Source organism: Zootoca vivipara, chromosome 3, assembly GCF_963506605.1.
Source record: "Zootoca vivipara chromosome 3, rZooViv1.1, whole genome shotgun sequence".
Lineage (NCBI taxonomy): Eukaryota > Metazoa > Chordata > Lepidosauria > Squamata > Lacertidae > Zootoca > Zootoca vivipara.
Window position 1 is genome coordinate 78,019,160 of NC_083278.1, and position 16,724 is coordinate 78,035,883.

General features: G+C 42.1%; 1 protein-coding gene across 10 annotated transcripts in view; it reads right to left on the reverse strand.

Annotated features, from left to right (window-relative positions):
- Positions 1-16,724, reverse strand: part of SMYD3 (SET and MYND domain containing 3) — a 352,661-nt gene that overhangs the window by 25,250 nt on the left and 310,687 nt on the right. For 7 of the 10 annotated variants that reach the window (XM_035108334.2, XM_035108332.2, XM_060272884.1 and 4 more), the window contains 2 exons: positions 13,195-13,285; positions 11,657-11,831 (listed from right to left, as the gene is read on the reverse strand). In XM_035108334.2, the coding sequence (XP_034964225.2) occupies positions 11,657-11,831; positions 13,195-13,285 (266 nt within the window). The remainder of the gene's footprint in view (positions 1-11,656; positions 11,832-13,194; positions 13,286-16,724) is intronic. The other 3 variants (XM_060272886.1, XM_035108336.2, XM_035108331.2) reach the window with 1 other exon arrangement.

Genomic DNA, 16,724 nt, shown 5'->3' on the forward strand with positions numbered 1-16,724 from the left:
TAAACACGGACCACTGATATTTTGCCAAAGGATGACTAATGGGTCTAAAAATACAATGATAGGAGAAACACGGAGGTCACCAAATACATTGTTTGTGTCCTAATTAATGTTGAGCCTTAGAATCTGTTTTAAAAGTATGACACTCAACTGTGCAGAGGATAGAAATACTGGGAGATTTAGAGTCTTCTTCTTCTTTTTAAAGCAATGCATGTACTGTGGGCTCATATATTCTACACTAACTGCAGCTTCTGAACAGTCTAAATGAGCAGGCAAATGCAGAGTGTATTATAGATGCCCTGAGGCTACCAATGATGGCAGCAGACCCCTGTCCAGCAGAAAGGAGGGCAGCTGGTAGGAACATGGGAAGCTGCTTAACATCAAGTCAGGCCATTAGTCCACCGAGTGTCTCCCTACCTGGAGATGCTGGGGATTGTGCCTGGGACCTTCTACTTGCAAAGCAAATGTTCTACCACTGGATTGGTGTATTAAGATGTACCAGACAGAAACCAACTTGCTCCCTGGGTATCACTGGATCGAGGATCTCTCTCTGTTACATACTGAGCTGAATCCTAGAACAATAGGATCCAGAATGCAGCAGTCTGATTGGTCCACAGGAGCCACCCAATCGAGCTCCAGGTGGAAGTGAGTCAGCAACCTGATTGGCCTGCAGGAGCAGCCAATCAGGCTCCTGGATGAAGCGAGTCAGCAACCTGATTGGCCTGCAGGAGCAGCCAATCAGGCTTCTGGCGGAAGTGAATCCGCAACCTGATTGGCCTACAGGAACAGCCCTGATGTAGCCAATCACACAAGGCCCATTGTGTAAATAATGTATATTTAGCAGACGTTTTGGGGAAAGAGCCATTCTTCTTTTGCTACTACAAGCTGAATAAAGAGCATGAAATACACTCTCGACTCCAAGTATATTTCACTCTCCTACTTTATCACATATCACTTAAGAATTTCTAACTCCAATGAGTAGTCACACATTGGTCAGTAAATAAAAGGAAATGAACAAGCATGCCAAGCAGCACAATAACCCTGAATTTCCTATAGGTTGTACCCTTTTCTGTAATGTGTCATGGAGTTTTTAGAAACACTGTCCAATTTAAGTCAATATTAAAAGCACACCGGGGGGGGGGCAGATGTTTGTCCTAAGCTCTGTCTGCTGGTATATGAAAGTGAGGGTGAGGAGAGAGAAAGAGAGAGAGAGAGAGACACACAGAGAGAGAGACAGAGACAGAGACTATTGGCTATTTTAAAAACTGCTATTCCCCACTTGATATTTGTCCAGACTGAGAGTGCTGCCTAGAAGGCAGGCATGGCAGAGAGACAATTTGCAGACTAGTTCTGTCCAGAGTCCAGACAGAAAGCAAGAGATAAGAAGGTTATAGGCAGGATATTATCTTCCTAAGGGGTATCACATGCTTTCCACTCTAAAATGCCAAATTGGTAGTACTGGCTTAGGCTTTTAAAAACTATTTTGAACAAAGCAGAGGCTTCTAGATAAATATAGTGGGCAACTATAAAACGAGTTCCCTGTGATAACCTATCTCTGTTTCTTGACATGAGCCAGCAACTCATACACTGAATATATACCTACATGTTAGTCAGCCATGCCCCTGACTGTGACCTACCATGAAATTTCCTGGGAAATGGCATGAAAGTTGAAAGGGTTCAGGGTTTAGATAACAGGCAGCAGCAAAGCACAGTGGTATTTCAGAGCCATAGTGTGACCAAACATGAAAAATAAGTCGTTAAAAACAAACAAATGTATTATTGCCATTGGAACTGATAGATTTGAAATTAAGCTTATTTCAGAATAATTTAAAATGCTGTGTAATGCCTTATTTTTGTTGTATTCATTTTTATTATAAGAATGCCAGATTGCACTTGCTGCAGGGTGTAGTTTCATACATCCTCAGGAAGGAAAACAAACATAGTACTAACCTTGTGGGGCACCTTTTCAACATATAAATGTTCTTTAGAAATTAGTAAGTTGAACAAAATCAAGTGCTTTGCTATGGGCTCTCGTTTCTAACCATTTACAGCAGACGTCTGAAATGCCAGCCAACTTTAAAGAACACTAAGCAAATGTTGTGTATCACTTTCAGGGACACCTTTAAGTTACTACTGAAAGGTATTCATGACACGACTGGTGGTAATATTGAGTTTTCATTTATTATTCTTTAATTTTCCCCTAGTCCAAGGCAGCCAGCTGCCAAGTCCTTCAAAATGTGTACAACACAGCTGGGGAAAGCTGATACTGCTCTTTAGCAAAAGTTTTCAGTCGCGGCAGTGTTTAGGGTAGAACCTTTATATATAAATTATTATTTAGCATTTTGTAATGAGAGAGTACACTCCTTTCTTTAACAAATTGAAAGTCTAAATCTAGAGTGCAATTGAGCAGGAATCAACCACAAAAGAAACAAAGATGTGTGGGCTTTCAAAAGCTATGAATGGATGCACTTGTGTGCTTAGGTAGCTTAGAGTCTATTAACAATTTTTTACATAGTGAGATATAGCTTACTAGACAAACAACGGGTGCTGAATCTGATATGAAACAATCCCAATTATATGGTCATGAATCACAACCTTCTTAAAGCACACTGGGAGTTGGGGGATGCCCTGAAACCTGCTGCCAGCTTCCTATATACCTACTTCTTTATTAGATTTCTTACCCGCCCTTCACAGGTCCCAGGACAGCTTACAAGAGTATGATATATAATTATAATTACAGATGAAAGAAGTTACAGCTGTAAAGCAAATAAAACTGTTCCCAATAGAGCACAACAGTATAAATTCAGCAAAAGAGATGGGTCCCACAAAACAGTACCTTAAGTACCTTAAGTGTCAAAGGTGAGGGTAAAGAGGTGTGTATTCAGCATTTGGTGAAAGCTGTTCAGTGAACATGGTGGATGCATCTCTCTGCGAAGGAAACTGCCAGTTTGTGGGACTTGCCACAGAGAATACCCCCTCCTGGTCCACTATTCCCTGCACTTCTTCCCTTTTCCCCCCAGTCCAATTTTTTTTTTAAATTAAGGATTTTCTTGATTTACAGAAATATGTGCAATGTCTCTCGTAACATTTTTACACATCAGTTTCATTTGTTGAGACATTGGGAAGGAAGGGGAGGAAAGAGGTAGATGGGGGAAAGATGGGTAACTTGATGCTAAACACCCACCCACCCCACTCACAAATGAAACAAAAACCACCACAGCCAACCACAAATGCATAATCATACCCTAGGCCAACCCCATCTCTCAACACCAAAAGAACACAAGCAAACAACCAGGGCCGTCTTAAGCTCATCGGGCGCCCTGGTGCAGGGATCCCTCGGGCGCCCCTCCATCTTTAAAAAAAACAAAAAACACACACCGGGGACTGGCCCGCCATCGCCTCTACGCTGCGTTTCATTGGTAGAGCTGTTGCCATGTGGCGTCACCTCTACCAATGAAACGCAGCGCCGGGGTGAGGAATGACCCCAGCACTGCAGAGCAGAACAGGGTCCTAGTGCCCCTGCTCCGCTCGTTTACCTCTCCCCCCCAAGTGGTGCGGCTGGTGGGCATCCAGGAGGAGGGAAAGGGAGGCCGCTGCGCAGCTCCCCCACTTGCTGGGGCGCCCCTCAGCGCCCCGCGCCACTAGGGCCAATGGGCGAGCTGCCCCTGCGAACAACAGAGAACCTGCACAAGCGACGCTGACAACCCCCTCCCCCACATATATTAAGTAAAATATTCCCTGCACTTCTGAAGGTGATAGAACTACCAAGACATCCCCCTGTGCAGAACTAAATGCCTGAGAAGCTAGGGGGGGAGGGAGGTGCTCCTTCAGATATATGAGGCCCAAGTCATTTAGAGCAGGCACCCCCAAACTTCGGCCCTCCAGATGTTTTGGACTAAAATTCCCATCTTCCCCAACCACTGGTCCTGTTAGCTAGGGATCATGGGAGTTGTAGTCCAAAACATCTGGAGGGCCGCAGTTTGGGGATGCCTGTTTAGAGCTTTGAACACTAAGGACTTGGGCTTAGAAACAAACTGGCAACCACTTCAGCTGTTTTCAAACAGGGGTTATGTAAGCTCCACATAGAACCTTGGCCAGTAATCTGGCCACAGCATTTTGGACCAGTTGAAGTTTCAGAATCATCTTCAAAGGCGGCAGCAGCAGCAGCCCATTATAATACAACATACAGTGGTACCTCGGTTTATGAACACAATTGGTTCCGGAAGTCTGTTCATAAACTGAAGCGTTCATAAACTGAAGCGAACTTTTCCACTGAAAGTAATGGAAAGTGAATTAATCCGTTCCAGACAGTCTGCGGAGTAAGCGTTCATAAACTGAAGCAAACTTTCCCATTGAAAGTAATGGAAAGTGGATTAATCCGTTCCAGACGGGTCTGTGGAGTACTTAAACTGAAGCATTCATAAACTGAAGCATGGGTGTAATTGGTTCCGGAAGTCTGTTCATAAACTGAAGCGTTCATAAACTGAAGCAAACTTTCCCATTGAAAGTAATGGAAAATGAATTAATCCGTTCCAGATGGGTCCGCGGCGTTCATAAACCGAAAATTCATAAACCGAGGTGTTCATAAATCGAGGTTCCACTGTAAATCTATAATAACTATAGCAAATGAATTTAAAGACTGAAGCAAAAGACCATTTAAACCCCAATCGAAAATTTAGAGGTCCAAACTGCAGCAATGATTATTTCATTATTTGTTTGGCATTTTACGAGAGGTATTTCTATGAAGCCAGGAGGAAGGAATCAGATGACACTATTCACTTAAAACACACACATGTGCCCATTATGGTGATGGTGGTGGTGATAAACTAGACTGACATTGCAGGAGTTATTCCTAAATTGCATGTGAGGTTCAGGTTGTGGCTTCACTCCAAAATGGTAGATGGGACAAAGGGGAGGGACAGACCGCCAAAACATAGATTTCAAGTCAATTTTCATTCACAAATGAACATTTGAAGCTGCCATCTAGCCAAGTATTAACCATTATTACTGGCCGCAAATCTGTTTTCATTGCCTGACAAAGGTTTTCCCCAGCCCTGTGAACCAAAATCCTTTTAAACAGAGATACCAGGGATTGAAATTGGGATTTTAAGCATGCTAAGCATGTGCCCTTCCACTGAACTGAGGAACTGGCAGGATCTATCCCCAGCCTCAAAGAGATCAGCACCTTCAGGGACAGCAAAACATAAATTTTGCATTCACCTGGGTTCTGAATCTGTTTCGGCAGAATCAAAGTGTGTTCTCTCAGAAGCAGTATTTTTTACTTTTATTTTTCACTGTAATAAATTGTGAGCTCCTACAGCTTTCTTCCTCTTTCTCTCACTGCTGACGGCCCAGCACTCAGTCTCACATTTAATGATAGGTGGGTGCTCCCTGCAGACTATAAATAAGAAAGCCGTTCTGCAAACCCTCAAATAGGAGATATTTTCCTACCTCTTCTCTATCTCTTTCATGATTTGCTTGAAACGACTTCCTTTGCTTATTATTTCTTTGTCATTGCATGAGCATGCAGGATAAAGATTGATGTTTGATGTGGATGTTTTCCACAAGGCCAATATACTGAGTTTGTTTACTAAATAACCCTCGATAAGGTCCACAGTTCTAGTCACAATTACTGCTGGATAAATATTGAGAATTTTTGTCTTACCTTTCAATAAGACAAGAAATGGCAAATGCATACCTTCCAATATTTCTCCAATGAAAATACGGATGTCCTATTCCATAATAATACTTTAAATATTTTTACCCAGCTCATCTGATTGTGTTGCCCCAGCCACTCTGTGTGGCTTCCGACATACATTAAAAACATAATAAAACATAAAACATTTACAAACATTTACCAAGGGCCTTCTTGGTAGTGGCACCCGCCCTGTGGAACGCCCTCCCATCAGAGGTCAGAGAGATAAACAACCACCTGACATTTAAAAAATACCTAAAGGCAGCCCTGTTTAGGGAAGTTTTTAATCTGTGATATTTTAATGTATTTTAATGTGTGTTGGAAGCAGCCCAGAGTGGCGGGGGGGGGGACCCGGCTTTGGGGGGAGCAGATAACTCCATATCCTTCAACATTTCTCCAATGAAAATAGGGACATCCTACCATACCCTCCAACATTTCTCTGATGGAAATGGGGACACCCTAAGGAAAAGTAGGACATTCTGGGATCAAATAAGAAACCAGAATGGTTTCTGTAAATCTGGGACTGTCCCTGGAAAATAGAGACACTTGGAGGATCTGCAAGGGGATTTCTCTCTCTCTCTTAGCAGCAGCAGCAGCAGCAACAACAACAACAACAACAACAACAACAACAACAACAACAACAACAACAACGTCTTGTTGCTGCTTCAGGAGAAACCTTAGCTGCTTTAAACAGCCTGACCACATTCCTGGAATAGGAATGACACTGCATCGTGATATAGTGCCAGGATGAGGAACCGGGGGCCAATGTGGCTCACCACTCTGCTCTGCCTTATCCTTGAGACTCTCTCCAGGTCACACCCCCTTTCCCAGGCCACACCACTCACCAGCCCTGCTCCACACCCTCCTCACACTGTTGGTATTCCATATAGCTTCTTGTCCCACATAGAGATTTCTCAGGAGACAGATGAGGTGATCAGGCACTCCCATTTCTTTAAGAACTTGCCTTAGTTTGCTGTGGTCGACACAATCAAATGCTTTTGCGTAGTCAATGAAGCAGAAATAGATGTTTTCATGGAACTCTCTAGCTTTCTCCATAATCCAGCATGTTTGTAATGTGGTCTCTGGTTCCTCTGCCCTTTCAAAATCCAGCTTGCACTTCTGGGAGTTCTCAGTGCACATACTACTTAAGCCTGTCTTGTAGAATTTTAAGCATAACCTTGCTAGCGTGTGAAATGAGTGCAATTGTGCGGTAGTTGGAGCATTCTTTGGCACTGCCCTTTTCGGGATTGGGGTGTAGACTGATTTTCTCCAATCCTCTGGCCACTGCTGAATATTCCAAACTTGCTGGCATATTGAGTGTAGCACCTTAACAGCATCATCTTTTAAAATTTTAAATAGTTCAGCTGGAATATCATCACTTCCACTGGCCTTGTTATTAGCAGTGCTTTCTAAGGCCCATTTGACTTCACTCTCCAGGATGTCTGGCTCAAGGTCAGCAACCACACTACCTGGGGTGTATGAGACTTCCATATCTTTCTGGTATAATTCCTCTGTGTATTCTTGCCACCTCTTCTTGATGTCTTCTGCTTCTGTTAGGTCCTTACCACTTTTGTCCTTGATTATGGTAATCTTTGTACGAAATGTTCCTTTCATATCTCCAATTTTCTTGAACAGATCTCTGGTTTTTCTCATTCTGTTGTTTTCTGTTAATACCCCAATTTGAACATTCTAGCAAAAATCCACTTGTCCACTGGCTCACACTAACATCAAAACACTAGCAGCCTCTAGTGGTAATGTACACCGCTTCTATTTTCTTCATTATAATGTTTGTTTGTTTGTTTGAAAGGAGGGGGAAATCCTCACAAATCAGATAAAGTGTGCACAGCATTGACAGTACAGTGGTACCTCAGGTTACAAACATCTTGAGTTACAAACATTTACAGACTCCGCTAACCTGGAAGTAGTTGCTCCGGATTGCAAACTTTGCCCCAGGATGAGAACGGAAATCGCGTGCCGGTGGCACGGCGGCAGCGGGAGGCCCCATTAGCTAAAGTGGTACCTCACGTTAAGAACGATTTCAGATTAAGAACGGACCTCTGGAACGAATAAGTTCGTAACCAGAGGTACCACTGTATTTTTTGGGGGGGGGGGGACAGAGAAGGGCAAAAATAAATCCCTGGAAGGGAAGACTACTCTCTCACACAAAATGAAAAAAGAAGAATGGTGTCTGCACATTTTGTCTCATATCTCAGGTTCTACAAAGGCAAGATTTTTTTTTAAAGGAAGCTTGGAATAACGGCTCATCTCAGGGAGAACTGTCATTGCCGATCCCTCAGTGAACAACCATAAAGGCGTGCCTCAAATTCATTCCATATTTATTTGTTGAACTAATGGGCCATTCTTCTTCATGAGAAGAGAAGACTCCCTGGAAAAGACCCTGATGCTGGGAAAGATTGAGGGCACAAGGAGAAGGGGACGACAGAGGACGAGATGGTTGGACAGTGTTCTTTCTCGAAGCTACGAACATGAGTTTGACCAAGCTGCGGGAGGCAGTGGAAGACAGGAGTGCCTGGTGTGCTCTGGTCCATTGGGTCACAAAGAGTCGGACACGACTAAACGACTAAAATGGGCCATGGACACACTCACCGCACTTGCAGACCGCACACATATACTCATTGCACATGCACACTTACCACAAATATAGCACACACAGGCACACAGCCTTACAGAGTCAACATTCTTAAACGTGTCAGCATACAAGACGACTTCTTGAGAAACCAAGAGACACAAATATTCTTCTTACTGCATTCAGTTTCAACTACTCATATGCTGGCCAATCCAATTAAGGTGGCCAAGTGACAGACTTTGGTGAGGACCAGTGTAGAATCATAGAATCAAGGAATTGTAGAGTTGAAAAGGGACCCTGGGGTCATCTAGTCCAACCCCCTGAAAAACTTCATTTCTTGTGGTCTTCTGGACTCTAACGCCTTCTTTAAACCTGCTCCAAGCTCCTTTTAAAGTTGAATCCTGGTTGTTTTTAATCACTAAAAAGAACCTTCATTTTGGAGGGCAAAAAATATTTAGCATCAGTTAATTAGTTCACTACTGTGTGAATCTATAGCATAAAAGAAGCCATTAAATATGTTTGACGGATATCTAAACATGTCACTTAAATAAATACTCAGACTGGTTTCACATGATGGTTAAATGAAAACATGTGATCAAATACTGCACTTAGCACACAGCAGTGGATGTCAACCCTGCTGATCGCATAATGGAAACATACACAGCAAATACAGTCCCTGAAGTTAAAATGGTTTTAGAACAGTTCCTCGTACCCTTTTAAAGGTGGACATACCACCTCCTATTTGTATGGATGGCTTGTTTTTCAGGTGATTCCCTGCAGATAAGAATATGAATATTTTTTGCCCAGAGTTGAGGAAAGGAAAATAGATAGCTGTAATGGAACTGCAGGAGCAGTCAAGCAGTAGATTGATTCAACTGGAGAAATTCAATGCACCCCAACAGATTTGCTCAGATTTGATATCCTGCTGCTTCAGGCACAACTCCTTGTAATGAGAAACTGAAGATTTTTTTGTCAGGTGCGTCAAAGCTTGTAGTGATGGCTTGAAGGTAAAAAAAGAACTCGGGCTGAAAATGTCTCTTCTTGGGAAATGCTTTTGCACCTGGTGAGACTAAGAGCAACTGTCTTCAAGGTACATGAGAGGCCAGCAGCTTTACCACGCCAGCAACGTTTCATCAAATACATCTTAACAGAACATGTTGTTTCTCTCTCTCTGTGTGTGTGTGTGTGTGTGTGTGTGTGAGTGTAAGGGTGGTGGTGGAGGGAAGGTGAGGCGGCAGCGGCAGAATCAACTTGACTGTATAAGTAGCTCAGAAACTATGTCACACACCACTAAGCAAACAGGGAAAGAGATATTCGAATGATTGATAAAATTATAATTGTTTTCTACTGCAATGTAGCTTCATTGGTCTGAAGCATCACATTGACAGGTTAAAGGGTAAAAGAAGCATAGCTGAATGGAAGCAGTAAATAAAAAAATGCAAATTAAAAAGGGAAGCCATTTTGAAAAGAAAGAAAGACAGACAGAAAAAAGAAAGAAAGAAAGAAAGAAAGAAAGAAAGAAAGAAAGAAAGAAAGAAAGAAAGAAGGGAAAGCAGTAGGCAAAATCCTCTTCTCTCACTGACAAGTCTCTTTCACTGAAATTACTATAAATGCCAATATAATCTGATATTTTGCCATTGTGGCACAAACTAATTTCATGGCTAATTCACATGTTTTAATTTTGTTCGAACTTTTTTATGTTTTCTCCTTCTTTCCAGGAGGAGAAACTTACAGAAGACTGGTCATCATGAGAAAAGAGGGGAGAACCATTATGTCCCTCTTCAAAAATGGCCACAGGCGGCAAACCTAAAAGCAACCAAAGGAAACAGTTATGCCAGCATTTGTTTTAAAGTTCACTGTCTCAAAATTCAGTATTCAGGCAAAGGTGCCTTAGTAACCTTCTACCCTGCAATGCAATCAAAATGAAAATGGAGCTGCTCCAACCTTACAAGCACTTTAAATTATTGTTAACCTCTGCTGCAGCCATGCTATTTGAATACTACTTATTCCTAGCAACATAGCAAAACTCCATTGAAGTGGCTGCCTTTCCTTGAGAAAATAAGGAAACACGGCTATGATGCTAGCGGTGATAATGGAAGATATCAAATCTAAGGTTGCCCACCATCATTATTTCCATTTTTTAAAAAATGCATTTGGATGAACAAAAGAAACATGGAGGGAAAGAGTACAAAGCTGTATTTTCCCCTTTGATCATCCCGGTCACATTGCTATACTATACAGTTACTACCTGTTTCAAAGGAGAAAGCTTTTCTTTTGATCAAACCATATCAATCGAAACTAATTAGACACCAGGCTAAAACCAGAAAGTACCATAAGGAGTTAAGGAAGAACACGGTGCACTGCCAAAAATATTGTCTCTAAAAATGTACCTGGGAATATAGAGGTTTGTGAAAAGTACATGGGGATCTGAAGCAAAACACTTCAGAGTCCTCCAGGAACGTTTATGTCATAAACACAATGATCAAATGCACCAGTACATCTCAAACAATCTGCAATTCTGCATCACCAAGGGCAGAAAAAGTAAACCTATTTTTTTCAAAATGGTTCAGCTAGTGGCGGAGGAAGCCACTTGGGCACCCGGAGCGGCAAACATGATGTGCACCCGGTGGCAGGGCGTTGCTACATAGCGCGCATGTGCGGCGGCGCTATGTACGATGCATGCGGCATACGTAGTGACACCGCACATGCGTGCTACGTAGCGGTTTGCCGGCAGCACCACTCCAGCGCCGTACGGACAGTGCCGGGATTCTCTGCTTGCGGCTGCAGCCGTGAATGGAGGATCTTCCACATGCGGCTGTGGCAGCGTGATGGCTGCTCGCGCCACTGCCGTGGGGCACCACCTTGTCACCTCCAGAGACGTGGCACCGGGAGCGCCCTTGCGCCGCAATGCCACTGGGTTCAGCTGAGGAACAATGGGTTGTAATGTTCCCCTTTTCTGAAGAACAGCTGACATGTTCAATCAGTGCACAAGTCTGAGTTGCACTGACTACTCCTCGTCCCTAATTAGGGTTGCCATATTTCAAAAAGTAAAAACCAGGACACTCTGGAAAACCCCAAAGTTTATGAGGTTTTTTTGTGGGTTTGTTTTTTTTCCAAAATTGCCAAAAAACCATGGTTCCTCGATTGACTTGCCTAAGATCCATGGCAAAGCGCCACCTTTTGGAAATTCCCCCCAGATATCAATTCCGCCTTTGAAATCCCAATAATGCCCAGATGTATGGCAGCCCTACCCCTAATGCTACTATATAGAATAATTAACAAATAGTAACATTGATGCAGCCAGATTCTTGGTTCATACCCCCTTTCCTGGGCTGAAAGCGAATCTTTCAATAAATTACTGCATTTTTATCTTTTACCTGTAGGGCTCCAAAGTCCTGTGACCATAAAGCAAGGCTTCTTCCAAAAGGCCAAGATTTATACAGGCGTCCATGGCGAGGTCAAGTACTTTCAGCTGGTAAATGTTTGTGTCTGGGAGAAGAGTGGCATTGTTCTTTAGTAACGTCTGGCATGTCACAAGAGCCTGCTCCCATTCTGACGTTTATTTGGATTAAGGATTCATCAACAGTGTGCTATTCAAACAAAAGCTAATGAAAAATTACTGTCCAAGTTGGTGTCCCCTACTACATTTTCTGCTAAAAAAACTCATTATTTTCAATTCCGCTGTGTGTGAAGAAGTCTCCCCTTGTCTGTCACAAATCTCCCTGTACTTAGTTTCAGGGGATAATACCTGGATGCAGTATTTTCTCCTTCTCTCATAATTCTAGAACCAGGAGTCATCCCATGAAGCAGAATGTTGGGAGATTCAACACAGACAAAATGAAGTTTGGTGTCTGACATCTTGTGGCTTGTAGTGCAAACAGAAGCAAAACAGAAGGAAATGGCCTTTGCTGCAACTGTCTACATGCTTTTTATTAGATACTGAAAGACAGAAAGACATAGATCATTTGGTGGGGAACCTTCAGCCGATGGACCGGCTAAACTTCCAACATTTCTCCAATGAAAATAGGGACGTCTCATTCCATAAGGTTAATTTTACTATTTATACCCCACACATCTTACTGGGTTGTCCCAGGACTCTGGGCAGCTCCCAACATATGTGAAATCATAATAAAACTTTAAAAAAATTTTTTAAAAAACCTTCCCTATACTGGATCGCCTTGAATGGCTTGGGGGGGTTGGATAACTCTATACCCTCCAATATTTCTACAATGAAAATAGGGACATCCTAAGAAAAAGCAGGGCATTCTGGCATCAAATCAGAAACTGGGATGATTTCTCTAAATCAGGGACATCCCTGGAAAATAGGGACACTTGGAGGGTCTGAAATAGGCCTGTCAGACCCAGGAAGTGGACCAGGCTGGCTGTTCACATCTACTTTCCCAGGCCTGACATCAAATACGGCATCATGTGCAGAAGTTGCAGCTGAAGGAATGAGAATTATTTAACTGCAGGCAAAATACTTGGTTTTTCAGATTTGGCACCATATTCTTAAAAGGTGTCAAATTTTAAAAGTGCCTAGTTTTGCCTGCAAAGTGCACTTGAGAATACTCCCCATTTTTCCTGGACCAAATCCATGCTGCAAATACAAAGGAATTTGTGGAGGTACAGAGGAGCCATCTTTCTTTGCAGCTCCAGCTTGAAATTTCAATGGTCTGGTGTTATAAGAGTCCAAGTGACTTGACAAGTGGGTGGCTCCACCCACCTGTTAAGAGGTGAATCTGAGACCCCAGCCAAATCCAATTGCCCACTCTAACACAGGCACTGAGGGCAATATTTAAGGAACGAAGCAGTTCCATATTCTAGAAATAACAAGGAGGAAGACAGCTTTTATATGCTCTTGCCTCAAAAGAAAACCCATCTGCTGTTGGCCAGTACTTTGGCAATGAAAGGATACCTTCTTGCGACTTTGGAGCTCCCATTTTATTTATAGCTTCTTTCGCTTCTTTCCAGGCCTGCTCATCACCTGCCAACATGTCCGCATCCTGCTTTGGACAGAGACAAAAGCATTTGATTGAAAGAAGAGAAGCAAACAATGCCATCTTGGACCATGCAAATCTGAACAACAATGAGAAGCAAAAAAAGTTCAACTCAGCATGATGTTGGAAAGCAGAGGATTCAATGGTCTTATCCAAGATAATTCAACTGAAGCCAATGTCAAAACTGTCATGCAACTTCACACATCTGGAATGCACACATTAAACAAAGAGTTGGGGGCTTGCTTGAGCTGTGTTCATGTCACTCTTTGTGAATAATTTCTATAGATTTTCTAACAAATGAGCTTATGATGACAATGGCCCATCTAGTCCAGCATTGTGGTCTCACAATGGCCAAGAAGAACATGTGGAAAACCTTCATGAAGGACCCAAGCACAAGAGCATTCCCCCCCCCTGTGGTTTCCAGCAACTGGTATTCAAGTATTACCACCTCCAACCATGTAGGTGGAGTATAGCCATAATGGCTAGTTGCCATTGATAGCCTTATTTTCCATGAATTTGTCTTAATGGTCATAAACTGAACCATTTCATTTCTGTGAATTTTTTTAATGATGTGTCACTGGTAAGAAACCAACTTTAACAAATATGGCATTGTGCTCTCATTATGGTTCAGAATAGTGTTATTCCTTGATATGTGCTAATACTTAGGTAGCTGTGATTAAATACCACACACTCTAGCCTTTATCATTTACTGACACCAGAAGGTTCCTGGCCACTCATGAAGGTATCTGTGATCAATGTTATATCTTAGTAAAATAAAGTATCACATGAATTAAGCATTCATCAAAAACTCAAAAGTATACTATAACAATATTTACTTGGTTGTATGTTTGATTGAAATATATATTTTAAAAGCAAAAATTTAAAAAATGTATTTACAAATCACACTTTTGGGGAAAAAACCCAAAGGTATCTTTGTTGGCCCCTAAGAAAAAGGATGATGTTAAGGCAATACTTTTATTAGGCTAATCAAAATCACGTAAGAATTTCCAAGTACTTTGAAGTGCCACAACTGGAAATCTGTTATCTCCTCCTACACTCCACCTTACAACTTAGCAGAGGTAGGCATAGATATCTTGACAAACAGGAATAGATCCCCCCCCCCGTTATTCCTCTCCACCCCCCATTTCTTAACATCTAGCCTGATGAAGAGTTATGGGGAACTTGAAAGCCTGCATGGTGTTTTATTACATTCCTTATTATTACATTATTACATTCCTTTGCCTTATTACTATTATTTAATAGATTTTTATCCTACCCCTCCTCTCAAAGAAGCCCAGGGCAGGAAACAGCAAAATAATAATAAGAAACAATACATAGGGGGGTGCAGATCCATTGAAATTAATGGACCTTAGGCATGTTCATTCATATGAATGGGTCTAGGTAAAACCTAGGCCACATGCACAGCTCACAGTTAAAGTATTAAGATACCATGTTAAGTAGTCATGGCTTCCCCTAAAGAATTCTGGGAGCTGTAGTTGGTTAAGGGTGTTGTAAGGAGGCCCTTGTTCTCCCCCCAGACTTCTGTTTCAGTGTATCTGAAGAAGTGCGCATTCACACGAAAGCTCATACCAATGACAAACTTAGTTGGTCTCTAAGGTGCTGCTGGAATGCACTTTTTTCCAATGCATGATGGACTTTTGGTTATCTAGAGGTGAGAATTCAGCCTATTGTCACCATGATCTGCCCCCACACCTATGTATCTTCATTCATGCACAACATCTGTAAGAGGCTACTATTAGCCATTATCAAGGTGGAGGTGGAGGTAGAAGCAAACTGCATATTAAACCCAAAGTGTGAAAGCAAACATATTCTCTGCTATATCAGTCTAGCTATGCCTGCATAAGGAGGGATTTATAACTTGCTCTTCTTGTCATAGAAAAATAATACTCAATGAATGCAAATCACGTGAGGGATATAGTAGATAAAATTCGGGGGAGGGGCAGGACCCCTTCCACTAATATCACAAAAATATTTATACAAAAGGAGCGTAGGGATACTAATGCAATTTATATATCAATTATCATCCCAAGAGCACAGAAGTTAAGAGGTTTTAATCTGCATTTCTTACACAGAGGAGGGAAATTAATTACTGCGTGTTCCAAATAATAGAAAATATGTGCCCAGAGCCCATATTAATTTCATGTGTAGCTTTGCAGCAACATCTTCCCATTCATGTCCAAAGGGAAGAAATAGGAGGTGAACTCTTGTACTACCCCAAGAGATGATTGTATCAAAATGGCCTTGGCTGCCTTGGGATTCTATGACATTCCACATAAGGAAATTACAAAGAAAGCAGTGTTTCCCTTGCAATTTGCAAATGTATTTACAATAAATTCAGCTATCTGATCACAATAAGCTCACCTGGAAATAATTTGGTACAGAATGAAAGCTGCCACGGATAAAAGGTCAGCAGTAGGACAAAAAAGATCATGTTGCAGTAGCTATGTCAGTTATGTTAATTGTAAAGATCCAGACACGTTAAGCTTTGCATATGAAGCGAATGAGCTAAGTTTTGCCTCTGTCTAATTCAAAGGGCACAGCATCAATTACAGAGGAGCTGACTTGATGTATGTTAATATAGCTGAAAGCAGAAATGTGACCATAAAAGGTAATTACATCAGGGCAATATCATGGGTATTTGTTTATTTTCAGTATTTATATGCTGCTTTTCAGGGCACAGCCCTCCAAAAGTGGCTCACATAAATATCTAAAATGATAAAAATATAACTAATACAATCTCAGCACAACTGAGAAAATTGAAAACCAGCAGTTTATTAAACACTATCCAGCTCAGGACAGCAATGCAGATAGAACAGCCTTTGCCAACCTGGTGCCTCCAGGTATTTTGGATTACAACTCCCATCAGCCCAAGCCAATGCAGACACAGCTGAGATAAACATTTTAAAAAGCCAGGAAATTCACCCGCCTGTCCAAATACAGAACTGATTTAGACTACTAAATGTGGAGTTGAATGTACACAAATGTGGATTCTAATGCTAAAGGAAGGTGGCTGAGTGCAGCAAGGTAATTTTTTGATCAACAGCAAAACTGATTCATTTGGGGCCAAGAACAAAGAGCTGTGTCTAACTGGATCATACTTAAAAGGTAAAGGTAAAGGGACCCCGGACCAATAAGCCGCTTCTGGTGAACCAGAGTAGCACACGGAAACGCCGTTTACCTTCCCGCCGGAGTGGTACCTATTTATCTAGCTGGGACCAAACAACGGGAGCTCACCCCTTCACGGGGATTCGAACCGCTGACCTTCTGATCGGCAAGCCCTAGGCTCTGTGGTTTAACCCACAGCACCAGTAGACCTATTGACATTACTGAATGTATAATGACTATTTTAATTATATCTATTTCAATGGGTGTGTTGAGTATGATGTAGTTGGGATACAACAGCCAGGAGCTTGGGCTGGTGCGGAGT